General features: G+C 40.2%; 1 protein-coding gene across 5 annotated transcripts in view; it reads right to left on the reverse strand.

Annotated features, from left to right (window-relative positions):
* Positions 1-982: 982 nt before the first annotated feature.
* The window catches only part of LOC118105802 (unconventional myosin-Ic), a 57785-nt gene continuing 41826 nt past the window's right edge, over positions 983-16941 (reverse strand). For all 5 annotated transcript variants that reach the window (XM_035153658.2, XM_035153657.2, XM_035153663.2 and 2 more), the window contains 25 exons: positions 16247-16357; positions 15032-15103; positions 14705-14824; positions 14042-14115; positions 13493-13598; positions 12373-12453; positions 11573-11664; positions 11297-11391; positions 10426-10472; positions 10175-10255; positions 9535-9640; positions 8307-8424; positions 7750-7863; positions 7425-7501; positions 7261-7329; positions 7030-7114; positions 6702-6861; positions 6362-6445; positions 6166-6259; positions 6022-6077; positions 5797-5932; positions 5619-5689; positions 5399-5496; positions 5056-5155; positions 983-3752 (listed from right to left, as the gene is read on the reverse strand). In XM_035153658.2, the coding sequence (XP_035009549.2) occupies positions 3726-3752; positions 5056-5155; positions 5399-5496; positions 5619-5689; positions 5797-5932; positions 6022-6077; positions 6166-6259; positions 6362-6445; positions 6702-6861; positions 7030-7114; positions 7261-7329; positions 7425-7501; positions 7750-7863; positions 8307-8424; positions 9535-9640; positions 10175-10255; positions 10426-10472; positions 11297-11391; positions 11573-11664; positions 12373-12453; positions 13493-13598; positions 14042-14115; positions 14705-14824; positions 15032-15103; positions 16247-16357 (2274 nt within the window). In that variant the 3' untranslated portion in view covers positions 983-3725. The remainder of the gene's footprint in view (positions 3753-5055; positions 5156-5398; positions 5497-5618; positions 5690-5796; positions 5933-6021; positions 6078-6165; positions 6260-6361; positions 6446-6701; positions 6862-7029; positions 7115-7260; positions 7330-7424; positions 7502-7749; positions 7864-8306; positions 8425-9534; positions 9641-10174; positions 10256-10425; positions 10473-11296; positions 11392-11572; positions 11665-12372; positions 12454-13492; positions 13599-14041; positions 14116-14704; positions 14825-15031; positions 15104-16246; positions 16358-16941) is intronic.

Genomic DNA, 16941 nt, shown 5'->3' on the forward strand with positions numbered 1-16941 from the left:
ATCGATGGGCAACTGATCCATCATCTGCCCTCAAACAGAACCACTCTGCTTTGAACCACACGTGAACAACAGAATCTGGATTAAAAATCTCAAACACAGGGAGATCTTTTGTTCTAGTTTGACGGTGAAATGAAGAAACTCCACTTGAACCACTACTTGTTTTCAGAGTGTATAGGGTTTATACTAACACAGCTGCCACACCTACACTACACATATGTGCTATAAATTCTCCCCCCATGCACGTGACGTAATTCACTGTATACTGCAAACTTCATGCCAGACCTGTAATTCCTAGAAGTACTTGAGGGGGGGTTCACATGGTCCAGGGGAAAAACAGCTGTAAACTAAATCCACTGGTGGAGGAATTCAGACCAAAGGCGACACCTGCTGGCCGCTTAGAGCAAGGCCACTGACTCTGGTCTGCACTGTGTGTCTTTATGTGAAGTAAGCTGCAATATAAAATGATAATATTAAAGGGTCAAGTGGTCATTAGAGTTCATCCTTTTGCCAAGGCCCACCAGTCCCCTTATGAAACCCCATTTAAATATAATAGATTCAGATTTTTATATAGATCTGCAACCAAATGTAATAGGTTCATGGATATTAGTCCCCTAAGCATCCTGATTGTTTTCCCCATCAAAATCCATAAATTATACTCTTAAAAAAATCTAAGAAAAGATTGAAAATGTCTCATAATCCATCAGTGGACGGTGTCATTGTAGCCACCTTTCAAGCTTTCTTGCTTTCTGTTTTGATGTTAGATGACGATAAGTTGGTGTCACTATCTCCGTAATTATAAGTCATTCGGGTTCTGAGGTTCCTTCACTCAAGAGCTTTAAAACTATCATAATAATTAGATTGAAATTATACATTTATCTGAGCATGTGTAAATAAATCTTGTCCTTACTAACTTAACTAACAAACACCACTGAGACCCACACACAGGAGGCAAAAAAAGCAATAAAGAGCCAACAGCCATTCATCAGTTTGTATTTACTTTTGAAATTTATTTTTTCAATCTGTAGTATCTTATTTTTAGTGTGCTGTAATTATACATTGGTTTGGTGCATACAGTAAGTCAGGACTGATAATAGGAGTGCAATTGTAAATCAACAGACAAACTTTGGGTTTGGTTTGAATAAAGCTTATCCACGCAGAGAAAGCAACCTGCAGGGGCTGCTGGGAAACTTTTAGAAAGAGCCGGACGACCGTCTCCAGCCGACGACTCAACTCTGTCCAGGAGGTATATTTCTTTTATTTCCACACACATCTGTCGTATTGCTATCCAACAAGGCACGTGAACATGTCAACAAAACAATACTAAAAGCTTCTTCTCTCCAAATGTTTCACATCATCAAACCTCACTTGGCTTGAATCTCTCATTTATGACACAGGACACAAACTGTACAAACCCTCCTGAAATACAAAATTAAACACAACATCCATAATATTATCATATGAATCATACACAGAATCAGTATAAATCAACAGGGTCTTTGGCTAGTATAGGTTAAGTGCGACAGCACAGTCCTGCCTCGGCATATTGCACCTGCCTCGCCACCCAGAAGCCGCGCCAAGAAAAAGTTCTGTCGAGAAAACAAGGTCGGGAAATAAAGAAACGTTTTGGAGCTCCTCTCAAAAAGTTTTCAAGAACACAACTTCTTCACCGTCAGTCTTTGGTCTCACCTGTAGGTCTGAGGAAGGGGCCAAGGGTCAGAGTCAGGTTTGGACAAAGACATATCGAAAGTAGAACTGGTCTGTTAGAGGCTCTTAACTTCATATCATGTTTTCTTATGTTGTTGCATAAATATTTCACTGTTGTCATGTGTTGTATTTAATTTAATTAAAATGTTTAGTGCTCCACATAATTTGACGTTCTTTTGCCCTGAATGGGTCAAATTTCTGTGAAAATACAACTATTTCCACGTCTTTGTGCCCAATATGAATCTACAGCCAGGAGATGTTTAGCTGGTGTTAGCATAAAGGCTAAAAATGGGGAAACAGTGAATAAACTTTCCTTAACAGCAACACTAATTCTCATTAAATGATATCTTCTAATTAAACATTATGGCTTTTTTTATTATTTAAACAAACAAAATATCTTATATATATATTTAGTGTGTATTAAAACCCAAACTTAGGTGTCTTTTTTAACCTTTGGACAAAGCCAAGCAAGTTATTTTTCTCAAAGCTAAACTAGTGCCCAGCTCCTAAGCTAGCTCCTAACTCCTAGGATAGCACCTAGCTCTGAAGCTATCTCCCAATGCTGAGGCGAGCTAGCATCTCCCACCTGGATCTTTATACTTGCAAAGACACGCGAGTGGTAACAATCTACTGGAAAAATCTCGAAAAAAGAAAATCAACAAGTGTCTTAACCAAAATGTTAAACCATTCCTTTTAAAAAGTTCACATTTAGAGATGTAGAATATTTACGCACACAGCTGTCAGCAGCTTTAACCTAAAAAATATATAGTTTTTGGCCTTTGCTAGCATTTTTTGCTAATTCTAGATTTAATATGACTTCAAATCGAACTTTAGTCTCACGTTATGGGTGTCAACACGCTTTCATTGGCAAACAATTGTAAAAAAAAAAAAAAAAATGAGGGATCCACTTAAATGACAAAAGAAATGATGGCCTTTGGTGAAATTTAATAACTTTGGTCAGAGCCTAGTCAGACGTAGCCATGACAACGGTCGGTCAGGTCAGTTCAGGTCCAGACACACAAAGGAGGAAACTAAAGAAAGAGATGATGGGGGGCTCTGAACAAGGTACAGCCATCAGTCAGATGACTTTTGCGTTGAGCGTCATTCTTTCCATTAATCATCGGCTCTTGAGCGAACTCATTAGGAGTACATTAGTCAAGGAGAAAGGTACGAGGACCTGGTGATGAGGCAAAAACCACGGCTGCATTCTTTCTTCTCACATTCCTCTCACATTTCTTCACTTGCTTTGTTCGTTTCTGCAGCGTTGTCACTGCAACTCTCATTATTTCATGTAGTGAATCGTTCAGCTTCCTACCTTACAAATACAGATGTGTAAAATCTATTCAGTAGTATATCTAACTATTTGTTTTGATTGAGTCTGACACTACCGGCCTTTTTTTGTGGTTTTTTTGTGTCACCATTTGATTGAAATCCTCCTTGTCCCGGAAGCTCTCCACAGATTTCCTACACACTTTCAGCTTTGCTCTACACACCTTCATGCCTCAATAAGTAAAGAAAAGAAAAGAAGGGTCAGCGAGACGATCAAGTCTTCTAGTCAAGCAGGAAAAGTAAACAGGAAAAAAAACGAAAACAAGAGGCAACAAGCAACATCCAACCCTGATTTTCATCGACAACAATCGACTTCTCATTGTTGTCTCAAATTCTGACTGATCCCTCATCGTTCTCTTGGTCATGTTCCCAAATAAATCACAATAAACACAAATGGTGCAAGAAAAATGCACCAAAATATTTGTTATTCCTTGGCCTCATATATAAAATCAGAATATTCAAACAGCAACAGTATTAATCCCAAAAATATAATATATAAACATAAATATATCAATTAGTTTTGCTGGATTTTTTTTTTTTTCTTTTTTAATTGGAAGCACACGCCACCTTTGCAGAGACAGCTGGCATTTGATTGGCTTATGCAGAGCAGGTCTGCAGTCGTGTGATTGGAGTATGGTATGGAGGTGTGTACGTGTGTGCATGTGCATGTGTGTGTGCATTCAGAGTGGCCATCATCTAGAGTTGAGTCTGGGAGCCGTCTGGAAGAGATTCAAAGGAGACAAATGTCATGTCAGAGGTCAACATAGTAACTTTAGTTTCAGGACAGATGTAAAAAGTCAGTCACTACCTAATAATAATATTAATAATAATAATAACTTCAGTAAGAATATGCATCCGGTCACATGTAACACTGATGTCTCGACTGATTAGGTCGTGGAGTAAGTTGTTGAAATTTTCTGGTCAACAAAACTGTCAAAAGATATCAAAGCTACATTAACTAAATCTTTATACACCTCGGTCCAGTGCAATGAGCTGTAATCACAGAATAAAACACTTGATATTCAATTTTTTCCAATCCGCTCCACTAATATGATGAGGCTTAACAATAATACAAGATATTTTCTTGCTTTTCTTATTTCACATGTTATATTTTTATATTTTAAGAGGGCAATGTGTCCGGCACCAATCGAGATTTTGCAACTGACAAATCTGATCACACCACACCCACACAGTCATGATGAAGCAGAGGAGCTGAATCTTCAGAAGAGTACAAGTGCACACATGACCTGGATGGCTGAGAATTTTCACAGATACATAGGAGCTGAACTTTTGATTGTTACACTTAATAATAAGAAGTGAAAAAAATTCAGTAAGAGCCAATCTGTTGATATGTAACATGTGAATAGCTAATTATTGATTCTTCTCTTTGTGTAGTTTCTCTTTTTTTCTTTGTGTTTTTGTGTATGCAGTACCAGCAGATCAAATATTTTTTAGATTGTATCACAGCATGGGATGCGCAAAACTTATTGTCCTAACAAAGATATAAAAAACATGTATGTAATGATTTTTTCAAGAACTTGAACTTTAATCATTGTTCGGGAAAGAATATTTTATGTTCTAGAAATATATTTAACATTTAATTTTGTCTGGGGCTTTGACAAGTATTATTGGTTAACATATTACCATGTCACAGAGAAACATCAGCATAGATTCCGGGACGTGTTTCTGTCCAATCTTCCCTCTCCTTTTCACAGTTTCAGTTCCTGAGGGAAACTCTATGTTGACTAGCTAGTTGCTAACTTTTTCTGTCTCCTGTTTGATACTAGGGAGGTGGTGAACATTGTGTTTTTTTTTTAATTAGCAGAGTCTGCAGGCACTGAAACCAAAACACTGAGCTAGAAGAGGTGAAAAAGCTCTGTAGAACCGAGGGCAACTGAAGAGTCCGGTGATATTTCTTTGTAGGTTTGTCGCTACTAGATGCAACTTTCACATTTCCTGTAGTCACTTGATCCACCCTTATAATCTGTCTGAAATAAGCTGAGCATTATTAAACCCACTCACCACAGACAAGTGTCCATTCTTGGCCTTGGCAACCAGTAGTTCTGATCCAGGTGTGAAGTCTATGATCCCTTCTTTCCCCTGAGCCAATGTAAACTTTATACTGGAGAAGAAACAGAAGAACAGTTAGAGACGTTAACTGGTGTCTCTGCTTTTAACCACTTCCTACGGACTACAGTTTGTAAGTGAATATGTATCTCTAAGGAATATTAGACTGCGGCAGTGATTAGCATTGTGTGGGAGCACAGAGAAAAAAAGGTTAACGCTCTTTTTTAAGTATATTGTGGTAATGTAACACGTCATCCATTCATAAAGTGGATCTCCATGGTTGTGCTCTGCCTCTCACCTGCCCTGGTTGATGTTGATGCTGTGGATTTTGTCGGCACAGATTGCGATCTTGGTCAAGGTCTCAATTACATGGTCACTCTGCAGAACTACGTCTCCCTGGAAAGAAGACCATAGAACAGATACACTGTGAGAACACACGCATTCATACAGGCTAAGATCTGCTGAGGCTCTGTAGCGGTGGCGTTCATGTTGAATTTATGACACATCCTTGGCTTCACCTTCTGTTTGTTGTCGTCACTGGGCACGTGCAGAACAAACAAGCCGTCGCTGAGGGAGCTGACTGAGATCCCTGCAGGGGAAGGACAGTTTAAAGCTCTAATGAGCTCAACACAATCCACATCCATAAAAAATACATCCCCCTTAACAAATGATGACTCCGTCTAATTGACCTCTGACCTTTCAGAGCTCCGTAGTCGATGCGCTGCTTGAGTTTGGTTTCCTCTACGATAACGGCGCTGCTGCTGGTGAGGAGCAGCTGGCGGGGTCGAGCTTTGTAGCCTTTCCTGTCGTACTTGGTGACTGGCACTGCGTACTGGGAACAGAAGTCAAAACACTGATGATGAAGAAAAGTCACAGACGGTTTATAAGCTGCTGTTTGTTTGAAAACATTTCTCTACAGACCTTCATCTTCTCAGTGCCCAGAGCCTGCAGCACCTTGGGGTTGAGGTCCTCTCCATCTGAACCAGAGGAAACATGCTGTTACAATCAGTTTCATGGTGCAAGCTATAAAGTGTGTGAGGTTTCTCAAAAACATCTGAATCTCACTGAGTCTTGTGCTGACAAACAGTTTGGGCACACTCTGTGGGTAGTTGTCCTTCTTGTCCTTGAAGATCTCGCTGGCGATCATCTTCTGCTCCAACTATTCACACAGAGTTGATGTCAGTGATGTAAATGGAGGAAGCAGCAAACAGATATCAGATCACACAGAGCGGGACATGACAGGTGATTGGGCAATAGTTACCTGGTGTTTCCACTCAGGACTGATCTTCTTGCAGTAGCTCCACACCATGTTCTGCATGCACAGCTTACGCAAATGCTCTGATGCCTAAAGACAAAGATGGACAGAGTGTAGTGCTGTATGTGAGTGGGATCATAATGGAGAGACAACTAGGATCAGATTTCCCATTCATACACACTATTTTCATTTTTCTAATTTAATCAGAATATAGGAGGAAATCATGTATTTGTAAATATTTTGCACACAATAGATTTTCGCATTGAAAGGGTCCTTGATCAAATCCTAATCTGAGTTTCTGGTTCATATATTTTTTCTCCACCATCCGTATCTATTATTCCTGTACCTCGGTGAGAGCAGCTGGAGGTGTCGGCCAGCTCTTGTCCAGGACGTTCTTGGGCAGGTTCCTGTGCAGTTTCATGAGGAACGAGTAGCGAACATAATCCAGGAAATACTCGTTCTCTGGACAGCGCTCCTTGTGGCGATAGATGAAGCCCTTGATGAACCTGAGGGGGAGATGAGGGACAATATAAATATATTCTTTAAAAAAAGAGATTTAAAACACAATCTTGACAATGCATGGTCTGATGGCATCTAGTGAATGAATCCATTTGCTTGCTGTTGAAAGTGTACTTATCACACAGTGAATCAGATTTTTCCTGTATGGTCTGTACCTGCGGATGGTATCAGCCGCCTGACGCCTGCGCTGGGCCCTCCTCCTGGCCAGGATCCCCCTCCACCATGCCTGAATGGCAATAGCTGCAAGACACATCAAATACATTTCAGCTCCCAAACAAATACTATGACTACATCTTCGACATTCAGTAGTTGTTAAATAACCTATCAAGGAAAGAAAATGCAGCGTGATCTCAGTGAAGATAAGAGTAAGTAGTCATTTTCTTCACCTGCGGTTCGGAGCTTTTGGTATTTGGACCTCTGACTGTAGCCTCTCCATCCTGCCTGGAGCTTGGTGGCTGTGAGGAGACAGAGAGCGACGGGAAGAACAGTTAAAATCTCTGATACAAGAGCTGTTAGGTAGACAGCCATGTCACGACTCACTGACTCTTACCAATACTGTGTTTCCTGGTCTCTAGTGCCTCCTCGGTGGAAAACAAGGTCTTTGGGAAACGAATGAAGATTTTGGATCTGAAAAAAAGAAAACATTAATTTAATTGTGTTTGAAAAACATGGCTACATCGATTTCTTTCAAGAAAGAGCAGAAAGTGGATGTAAAAATCATGAGGGGGAAATGTTTTAAGGAGTAAAAATAGTTTTTTTTGCTATTTAACTAATATGGATATCTTTATCTGTGTGTGTGTGTGTGTGTGTGTGTGTGTGTGTGTGTGTGTGTGTGTGTGTGTGTGTGTGTGTGTGTGGGTGTGTGTGTTACAGACCTGCCCAGTTTGTACTCCTCTGGCTTGTATCCCAGGTGTTTGACCAGTGTGGCCACTCCCTCGGCCTGCTTGCCCTGCCAGTTAGGCCACGTGTCTGGACACAGGGACTTATACCTTCATACACATATGAAACAGGACACGAGCACAAGTTAAATTGGTTTAGGAATAAAGCCTAAAAGTCCCTTAAACATCACGTTATAACAAGAAGTGGCAGGATGAGCTAGTTTAAAAGCCTGTGAATGGAAAGTCTCAGGTTTAGAGCAGAAATATTTAAACCGATTAATCGATGGACAGAGAATCATTATCGTCAAAACTGATGATGGTTAAAGGTATTTTTCTGAAACAAACAGGCTGTATAATCCCTAGTTACCATCTCCTTTAGCTTTTGTATTGTACTCCTGATCTGAATAATTTGACTAAATTAGGAGTTGATATTTGTTGTCTACCAAAAGCACATGAAAGTGTGAATATAATTTTTTTGAATGTCAGCTGTGGTAAAAATAAGTGTCAAGTGCTGACATGTGATTGTGCCACACTAGTAGAAAGTGTCTGATCACCTCTGTAGGAAGACCTCGTAGCGGCGTCTGTAAGCGAAGCCGGCTCTCCTCACCCTCAGATTCTCCATCAGTCCCAGGTACTTGACCTGGTGACGGATCAGCACCTCATCAAATCGAACTGGGAACAGGGAGGAGAGGGAGAGCAGGGTCTGAGAGAAATGTAATATCTTGTTGGACAAAATGAACCAGAGAAAACCAGTAAATGCTAAACAGCAGGAGTAGGAGTGACAAGGGACAGATAAACTGTGTGAAATGGACAAAAGGCCGACTGTGGAGAGAAACAAAGGCCGGGTCAATATACTGACGACCACACGGAGAGTCACACTGCGGCCTCTGATGCAGCTGAAAACAAACTGTTTGGGTTGGAATAAGCTCACGATTATCAGGAAAATATCAGGGGAATTATCAGCTTGCTGAAGCTGCTAAGCTGCTTCTATTCTGTTTACAGGAACTGTTACATAAAACTGGCAACAAACCGCTGTAAACCTTTCGTGTGTTTAATAATAAATATTATAATTTGAATCAGTTGAGACTTGATAACTACTCAATATTCAATTAAATTAAAAAAATCTAATATTTCAGGAGGTTATATTGTTTTGGGCAATCTGTAAAAAAAAAAGAAAAGAATAATATAAGAAAATAAGAAAATTCAGACAGAAAATATTCAACAACCCTTTGCTTCTGGACTCAATTAACAACTTTGAGTCAATAAAACGTTTTTCAGAATGTCCAACATAAAAACAACAGATTTTCAAAGTAAAATATTTTAACATGAAGACAATATGTGGACAATATGAGGGAAAGTCAAACCATGGTTCAGTGCAAAATGCTAGAAAGCTCCATATTCTAATACATCGTTCCACAAAAAAACCATCTCCTCTCACACAATGTCCAGTCTCTTTTACTGAGCAATATTATGGTTAGTGCTTAAAAGTTTCCCTCCATTGTTAAATGTGAAAATAAATGAGTTCTAATAAAAGAGTCTTGAGAAAAGGTGAACAATCTGAATGCAAAAAAATTACAAGTACACACACAATGATTGAATGATGTTGAGCTGACCAGGTTTTTGGTCTCTGATTAAAATTACAGTATTTATACAATTTATGTAATTTAGCTACTTCATACCTAATAACCTCATACCACAATATGTGATACTGTAGGAGTCTATGCATTTCTTCATTCCTATTCTGCGCCAGACTGAGCAAAAAAACAACACTAGACTTTGTACCTGCTTGCTTGGAGTCATTGGGCTTCATGCAGCGCACGTACGACGGCTCCTTGGACATGAGGATCTCCATGAGTTTCGCCAGACTTGCTTTGAACTGGGTCGCTGCCTGGAAGGGCAGACACAGACAGACAGAAGCTGGTTAGGAAGTGATGGAGAAGGAGGTAAGAAGGTTGCGAAGGACACAAGTCAGGAAGTGAGGGACTTGAAGAAGAGCAGAAACTGAAGAGGTGAGCAGTGGATGAATGTGGAAGCCTACAGACAGAGCTGATGACCTAAGAAGAGCTACGTAAACAGAGGAGTGGCTGATGTGACTGTGACAGTCCAGTAGAGACTGAACACTGGGCCCAGTGTGGACGACTGGGACTCCTGTCTTACCAGGCTGTGACAGCACCCTGTTCCAACTGTGTGTGTGTCAGCCCGAGTGTGTATGTGTGTGTATGTGAAGGACATTAAGTGTCAGGGCATTCCTCAGTGAGTGGTAGGCTGCAGAGAATCCCCGTCAGACCCCCCACTCAACACTGGAGAGGGAAACACACAACTGTTTGTTTATCTGTGGGAAAGTATGCTGGGATGCATGAGAGTGTGATTCATAAGAGGGAAAAGCTCAGGACACACACACACAAATAATAAGGTATCTCACTGTATCAGGACGTTTCTTGTCACCCAGCTCCTCCCTGTCGAAACACTGGTTCAGGATCTTGTTCTCTGACATACACATGACCTGCAGACGCACACAAAGGACATTTTAACCCTAAATCACAACTTTCCATCACCAGCATCACACTGTCAAAGTAAAATAACCTTTGCAGTTAACAGGATCCAATGCTGCCTCCCATCATATTAACTCCCCTCATTAAGTTCTCTTCCTGTACATTCTAAACTCAGTCTCACCTCTTTTAAGTTCCTGAAGAGCAGGTCGTTGTTCTTGTCCAAAAATCCTGAGGAAGAGAAGATGAAATGTAACTTTCCATTCTTAAGTCTACATCCATCACTGAATGCATTCCAATATTTTGGAATTTGTTTTGTTCAGTTTAAACATTTTAAATGTGCAAAGCCCTTACTGATATGAAACTAAAACTTTGATATGACTATTTAATGTAATTTCTCATCCAACATCCAACCAAACCAAAAGACATGAGGCCATACTGGCCCTGCAGCCACACACCCTAAACCCACTTAAATAGCCTCTCAAGGTTATAATCCCTTGAACGGCTGATCTTCCTAACCCTATAACCACTCGACCTATAAGCCTGAACCTAACTGTCTTGATCAGGAACCTTGAGGTCAGAAGGTTAATACTGATCTCAAACTTCAAGTCTCTCTCACCTAAAAGTTGAACTATAACAGCACTTCAGATACAGGAATACAAGTCAGAGATTGGACTAAATCTGATCAACTGAAACCACAAACTATGACAACTCTGGATCTAACCTGACAGACTGAGCCTGGGAGTCAAAGATAGGATTTGATATATAGGAGATATGGGGGGGGCAGAGCTACTGCCTGAAGTGCGTCGGCCAGTGCAGTGCCTTTGGCTCCCGATTTCAACTGCCCAGTTACAAGGCATGGGGATTCATCGAGATAACTTAATACTCCCTAACCCCTGACCATCACACCTATTGTGTATGTGATATTTGATACCCTAACAATTACCTAACCTAATCCTAACCATACAAAATGGTCCTAACAAAGACATAGGTACAAGGACAAACGCACACGCACACACACACACACACACACACACACACACACACACACACACCGTTGACGTTGTAGTTGACTTCTCCAGCGTAATGCAGCAGTCTGAATTCATCACGGCCCATCATCTTCCGGGTCTTTGCATCAGCCAGCTTGTGACTGCAGAGAAACAGACACACATCACAGATACATCAACAAACAGACCGGACACATGAGCAGTTGTTCACAGTCTGGTACCACGAGCAAACAGCTCAAGTACCGTGAGAAGAAACAGGATATTATGTGTGTTATTGTGGGAGTTAAAGATGACAAGATTATCAAATCAATCGATCAGACTTACGTGACAAAGTGTGGATGTCCTCCCACAGTGCCCTCCAGCTTCTCTAGGAAGGTGATGTCACTGGCGTCCCCAGGCCTCAGACACTCCTCATCCTGAGAGAGAGAGAACAGCAGTCAGTCGCAATCTCACACAAGGAAAACAACATGTCAAAGACTGTGGCCAAATATCATTTTATCATTTACATTTGATACTAACTTTCCTAGAGCTCCTCTCATGTACATAAGGTACAAATGAATGTAAGGCGATTAGCTTACTGCAAAGAATATGTCAGCAGGGGGACACGGCTTGTATGGGTTTGTCCAAAGTAGAAAAAATGTGCCTATCAACACCTCTAAAGCACATCAATTAACACATTACATCTAATTTGATTATTCATCTCAACAGAAAAAACAACACGCTTCAGTTTCATTTCATTAAGAACCTGGACTATAAAACCTTAATTGCAGATAAACCGGGTAGGATGAACACAAAATGTTCTAACTTTACTCTGCAACATAGAAATCTGCACACAACATCCAGCACACAAACAATAACAAGTGACATTATATTGTAGAACTGTTTGAGGAAGACTCACTAATGACTAGGAATAATTCTGAAGTAGCTCCAGAGCATCAACACAGGACAAGAAAACAGCCCATTCCAAACAAGCAGGTTTAGAACAGGTGCTGCACTTTTTAATAAGACACTTTCTTCTGCTAATACGTCAGTCAGTATTTTATAATTTGGTCAAACTTCACTTCAACAATGAATCTAATAGGTGAATTATTTTGTAGCAGAGACAGTGCAGAGCGTCTCCTCACCAGAATGGAGATGATGCCTTTGAATTTCTCCTCCACCAGGTCACAGATGATCTTGTTGTTGAAGTATTGCACCGGCTCCCACTGAAAACACAAACCACTGTACACTTTAGACAACATAAAAAAATGAATCCTGTTCTGGGTATCACTAGGCCTTGTCTGGTGTAATTAGTTTATAATGACACAGTTTTCAAGTCTCTGCCAGCTACTTTTCCCAGTGCCAAAACTTTGGTATAAAAACTAATTTCATCTGTTCTATAATATTTAACGACCGTAAAGTCAATCATCTGCAGAATTACAGGAATCCTGGCACACATATACGTTGCTCACCCACTTGTATGTGAACAGACATGAACACAAAGCTGCACAGGCTGAGTGAGAATGTTTGGTTATGTTCGGAGTAACTGCCACATAATTTCCAGAGATGACCGACAGCGCGGCCCACAGTCCTGATGACAGATGATAATAGGCTCTTTGAGAGGTGAATCCAAGTTTCTCCCACAACCTGTTTGCTCTCTGACCAGTGCAATTATATTAGACAGAACACAAAAAGGCCCTTGTTCCAAAGAAGCAAAACAACAAAATAGAAATACAACAAATAGAAATGAAGGAAATGACAAAGAGAGAAGAAAAACTGAGCAGAAATTAAAATGGCATCTCCTTAAGAGGTATCATTCATGAGAGTAGTTGGGGGAAACTCTTTTCTTATCAAGGACTATTTAAATTCTTATAACATCCTTCCAGGATCATACTAAAATATTCAACACATATTTTTCATTCAGACTTAAATATTAAAAGGTTAATTGTTAATAAATAAAAGACCATTAACAGGGTTAAAAGTTTAAATTCTAATAGGGGCAGAATCTTCAAAATATGTGCACTTACTGTGAATCAATTAAATTAAATGATCAACTTCACTTTAGGAATAATAACTGCAACCACATTAGGAGCTTTTTATAAATACCCTGCGAAAAAAACATAAATCTAGGTACCAATGTAAAAGAGATGAATTTGAAGGAGCTTAAGAATTGAGCAACACAACTCAGGTTTTCACATCATTTCATTGGAGGGGGTGAAGAGAGTGAGGAAGCAGACAGTGAGGTGGAGAAGGAGGATGTCTCACCGTGATGCCTTCAGCCTCATACTCCTCCTGCTCCGACTTGAGGGTGAGCTCGATGAAGAGCTGCTGCAGTTTCTCGTTGCAGTAGTTGATGCAGAACTGCTCGAAGCTGGAGCACATAACAAAAACATCTTAGCTTAAAGAAAAAATAACTAGACACAGGATCACTAATATGTTGGACTGATGCTTTTTTGTTACTTCTCATTGTTTTGGTACTGAATGACTTTGAGGGTCAAGTCTCTAGTGTTATCTTGAGATGAGATATCAACTGGTTTGTACCACAAGTTCTCTAACATCATCAGAAATCACATGTGTTCAAATGTAAATTCATGAAATCAGATCCTTCCTCCCAATTTTCTTTTGTACTGTTGAGAATATCATGTCTCGAATTAGTCTTTAGACTATTGGCACCAGTAAAGACACAATATTACATTAATGACACATAGGAATCAGAGTGAGCTCTAATTAAGTTGTCAGTGTCCGTGCTGTATCAAAAATGACTTGGACTACAAACCTTTGCACTTTTTCGAAAATCCTTAATTTAAACTATACCTGTTGTGCTGGAAGACCTCAAAGCCGTAGATGTCCAGCAGACCAATGACTGAGTAATTCTTATAGGAGTCATCCTGTTAGGGAAACAGAACAAAACACATCCTTATTTCTATGAAAGGTCTCACTGTATGTATGTAAATAGGACATTTAATACATTTAAATATACATATCATCTGTCAAGGGCACGCTATTCACAACACATGATGTATGAATTAAACTGAGACATAAAACAGGCCCTTTATATAAATTACATTTCACTGCAGGCTTAACAGTCAAGGATATCATTTTCAGATTTATTGATTTATCAGATTTTATTTATATATAAAATATTAGACCCACCCTGGCATGTACCAAATATCACAGAAATGAAATGTTGTTACTGTCATTATTATATGATATAATGTTGTTATGTTCACGTTGTGGAATTGTAAATGTCCACAAGGTGGAGCTGTGTTGTAACAAAATAAGCAGGAGACATTGTTATGCTCTGTCTGTACTACATGTTAGCTCATGTTATGTCTGATCATACTTTGATAGTGTACAGTATGAATGATCTATGAATGTCATAGTGTGTGGTGTGTGTGTGTGTGTGTGTGTGTGTGTGTGTGTGTGTGTGTGTGTGTGTGTGTGTGTGTGTGTGTGTGTGTGTGTGTGTGTGTGTACCGCGTATGCCAGTGAGGCATTGATCTTGTTAACCAGCCAGGTGAAGGTGCGTCCATACACTGCCTTGGCCAAAGCATCCCGAGCTGATGATGCCTGCTCCAGGTTCAGTGGGCTCATCAGCTGATGAAGAAACAAACACATAGAGAGAGAGACAGAGTAGAGACGTCAAACACTGACAATAACAGACTTACCCAGAGTTCAGCCAGAACAGTTCAGACAAATTAAGATATAACTACAACACCGCAGACATAACACAGAGAGGAGAGCTCTGTTTACAAATAATTATCACACACTGGCTCTACAATGACTGTGTGTGTGCAAACCTACCTCCTCGCCCTTGGCAATTATCTTCTTGTGTGTGAGTGCCTCTGTGAGCACAGTCCCATTCACTCCTAACAACTGGAGAAACACAACAACGTTAGAACACAACACAGCTCCACTAGTGACAAACAAATGGTCTACATGCATGAAAACAGATGACGTCAGGCCACTCAGCAGCAGGGACATTAGGTACAACTGAAAGACTGAAGCAAGAATGAATGGAGGCTTTTGACAAGGCAAAAAGTCACATGAATAACTACATCTGCAGTTTTTACATGTAGGGCAGGATAAAATGTACTCACCAGCATTTTTAGATATAAGTGGATTTATTATATGGTATTATAAAACTAAAGACTGGTGAATAAGAGATTTGGACACTGGAGAGGATTCCTTGTTCCATAAGAAGCTCATAGGATTATAATACAGTGTAACTGGACAGAGGTGTTTAGATCATTTCAGCAACTGCATCAAATACCTACTATTTTATTACATTCATCTTTATGCCATATTTTAAGAGGCCTGTTGGTGTTAACGTTCAGCCCACTATGCAAATGGAAACTTGGTTAATATCAGATTTTAAAAGTTTGAATTTAAATGTTAATTTTGGCATCATCACTTTGCATTACTAACATCAGTTAAATTAGTCACCAATTTCAGTGACTGCAGACCACGGGTACTTGTACCATTGTATCACCTGAACACTGGATGTAGCAGTAGATGGTGCATGATGACTGGTATAAGTAAGTAAAAGGTAAACATAATTGCAATAGATAGCTAAAAGTAAAGGATATCTTTCTAAAACCACTTTTACATCATCAGCAGTGATAACTCAAATCCAAGTGTTGCAGAGGTTACTGTAGAATCCCACTGTAACATGTTATCGATGAAGGGAGACACAATGTAGCCCTATGTGATGGGGCTGTCAAAAAAGGTTTGGACCATTGACTCATTGACCGTTTTTTCCCTAAAGAGATTAAACTAATGGTGCTATCTGAGTCTCCAGTTTCCTTGCAAAAGGTCAGTGTAGTAGGCTTCATGTGAAGCACTTCATATCTACTCTGAAGTAGAATGTTCTTATATTCATAGTCAGTGCAGTTCCCAGGGGGGATTCTGAGATGCGAATAAATACGAACCCAGGCCTTTGTTGTTGTTTTTGATCCTATTCCCCTTGGTCAATTAGTTGTGTTAGTGTTCATGAACCTGTTTGGTGCAGCATCTTACCCTGGACAGGTACTTTATCTGTGTGTCAGAGGTGATGCAGGCATTGCCGTCCTCCGAGCCGTACTGCACATTCCCCACGTGGAGCACGCTGGCGATTATGTTCAATAACTCCTACAGGTAGAAAAACGCAGAGGTCGAAGGAATGGGAGTGAAAAAAATAGAATGAGAGGGTGGTGTTCAAGACAGAATAATATGGAGACAAATGAAAGAGAGATAGTCACAAAGGGGAGGGAGAGAACAAAGGTGAAGAGATGAGAGGCTGCGGCACAATAAGAACTGTAAGGTTTTACTGTCGACATTACCTTTATGAGCGACTTGGAAGATAAGCATAGCTTTGATTGTACTGAGTTTGAGGAATTGAAAAGGATAGGACTATAGTAATCTGCTGACCTCTCTCTCAAACAGACACACACACACACACACACGTATACTCCAACGTGTAAAAGCAGTGTGAGATCCGAAAAGCTTTGGAAGCAAGCCCAGACCCATGAACAAGTAGAGCGACTCCCACGCTGAGCACAAATAAGTTCTCAACATATAATAGCAGCCACACACACACACACACAAACAGACACAGAGACACACACAAACAGACACAGAGACACACACACACACACACACAGAGACACACACACACACACAGACACACACACAAACACCCTCAGGTGCGTGGAGTACTGTACATAGTGAAAGCT

This window comes from Hippoglossus stenolepis, chromosome 4, assembly GCF_022539355.2.
Source record: "Hippoglossus stenolepis isolate QCI-W04-F060 chromosome 4, HSTE1.2, whole genome shotgun sequence".
Classification (NCBI taxonomy): Eukaryota; Metazoa; Chordata; class Actinopteri; order Pleuronectiformes; family Pleuronectidae; genus Hippoglossus; species Hippoglossus stenolepis.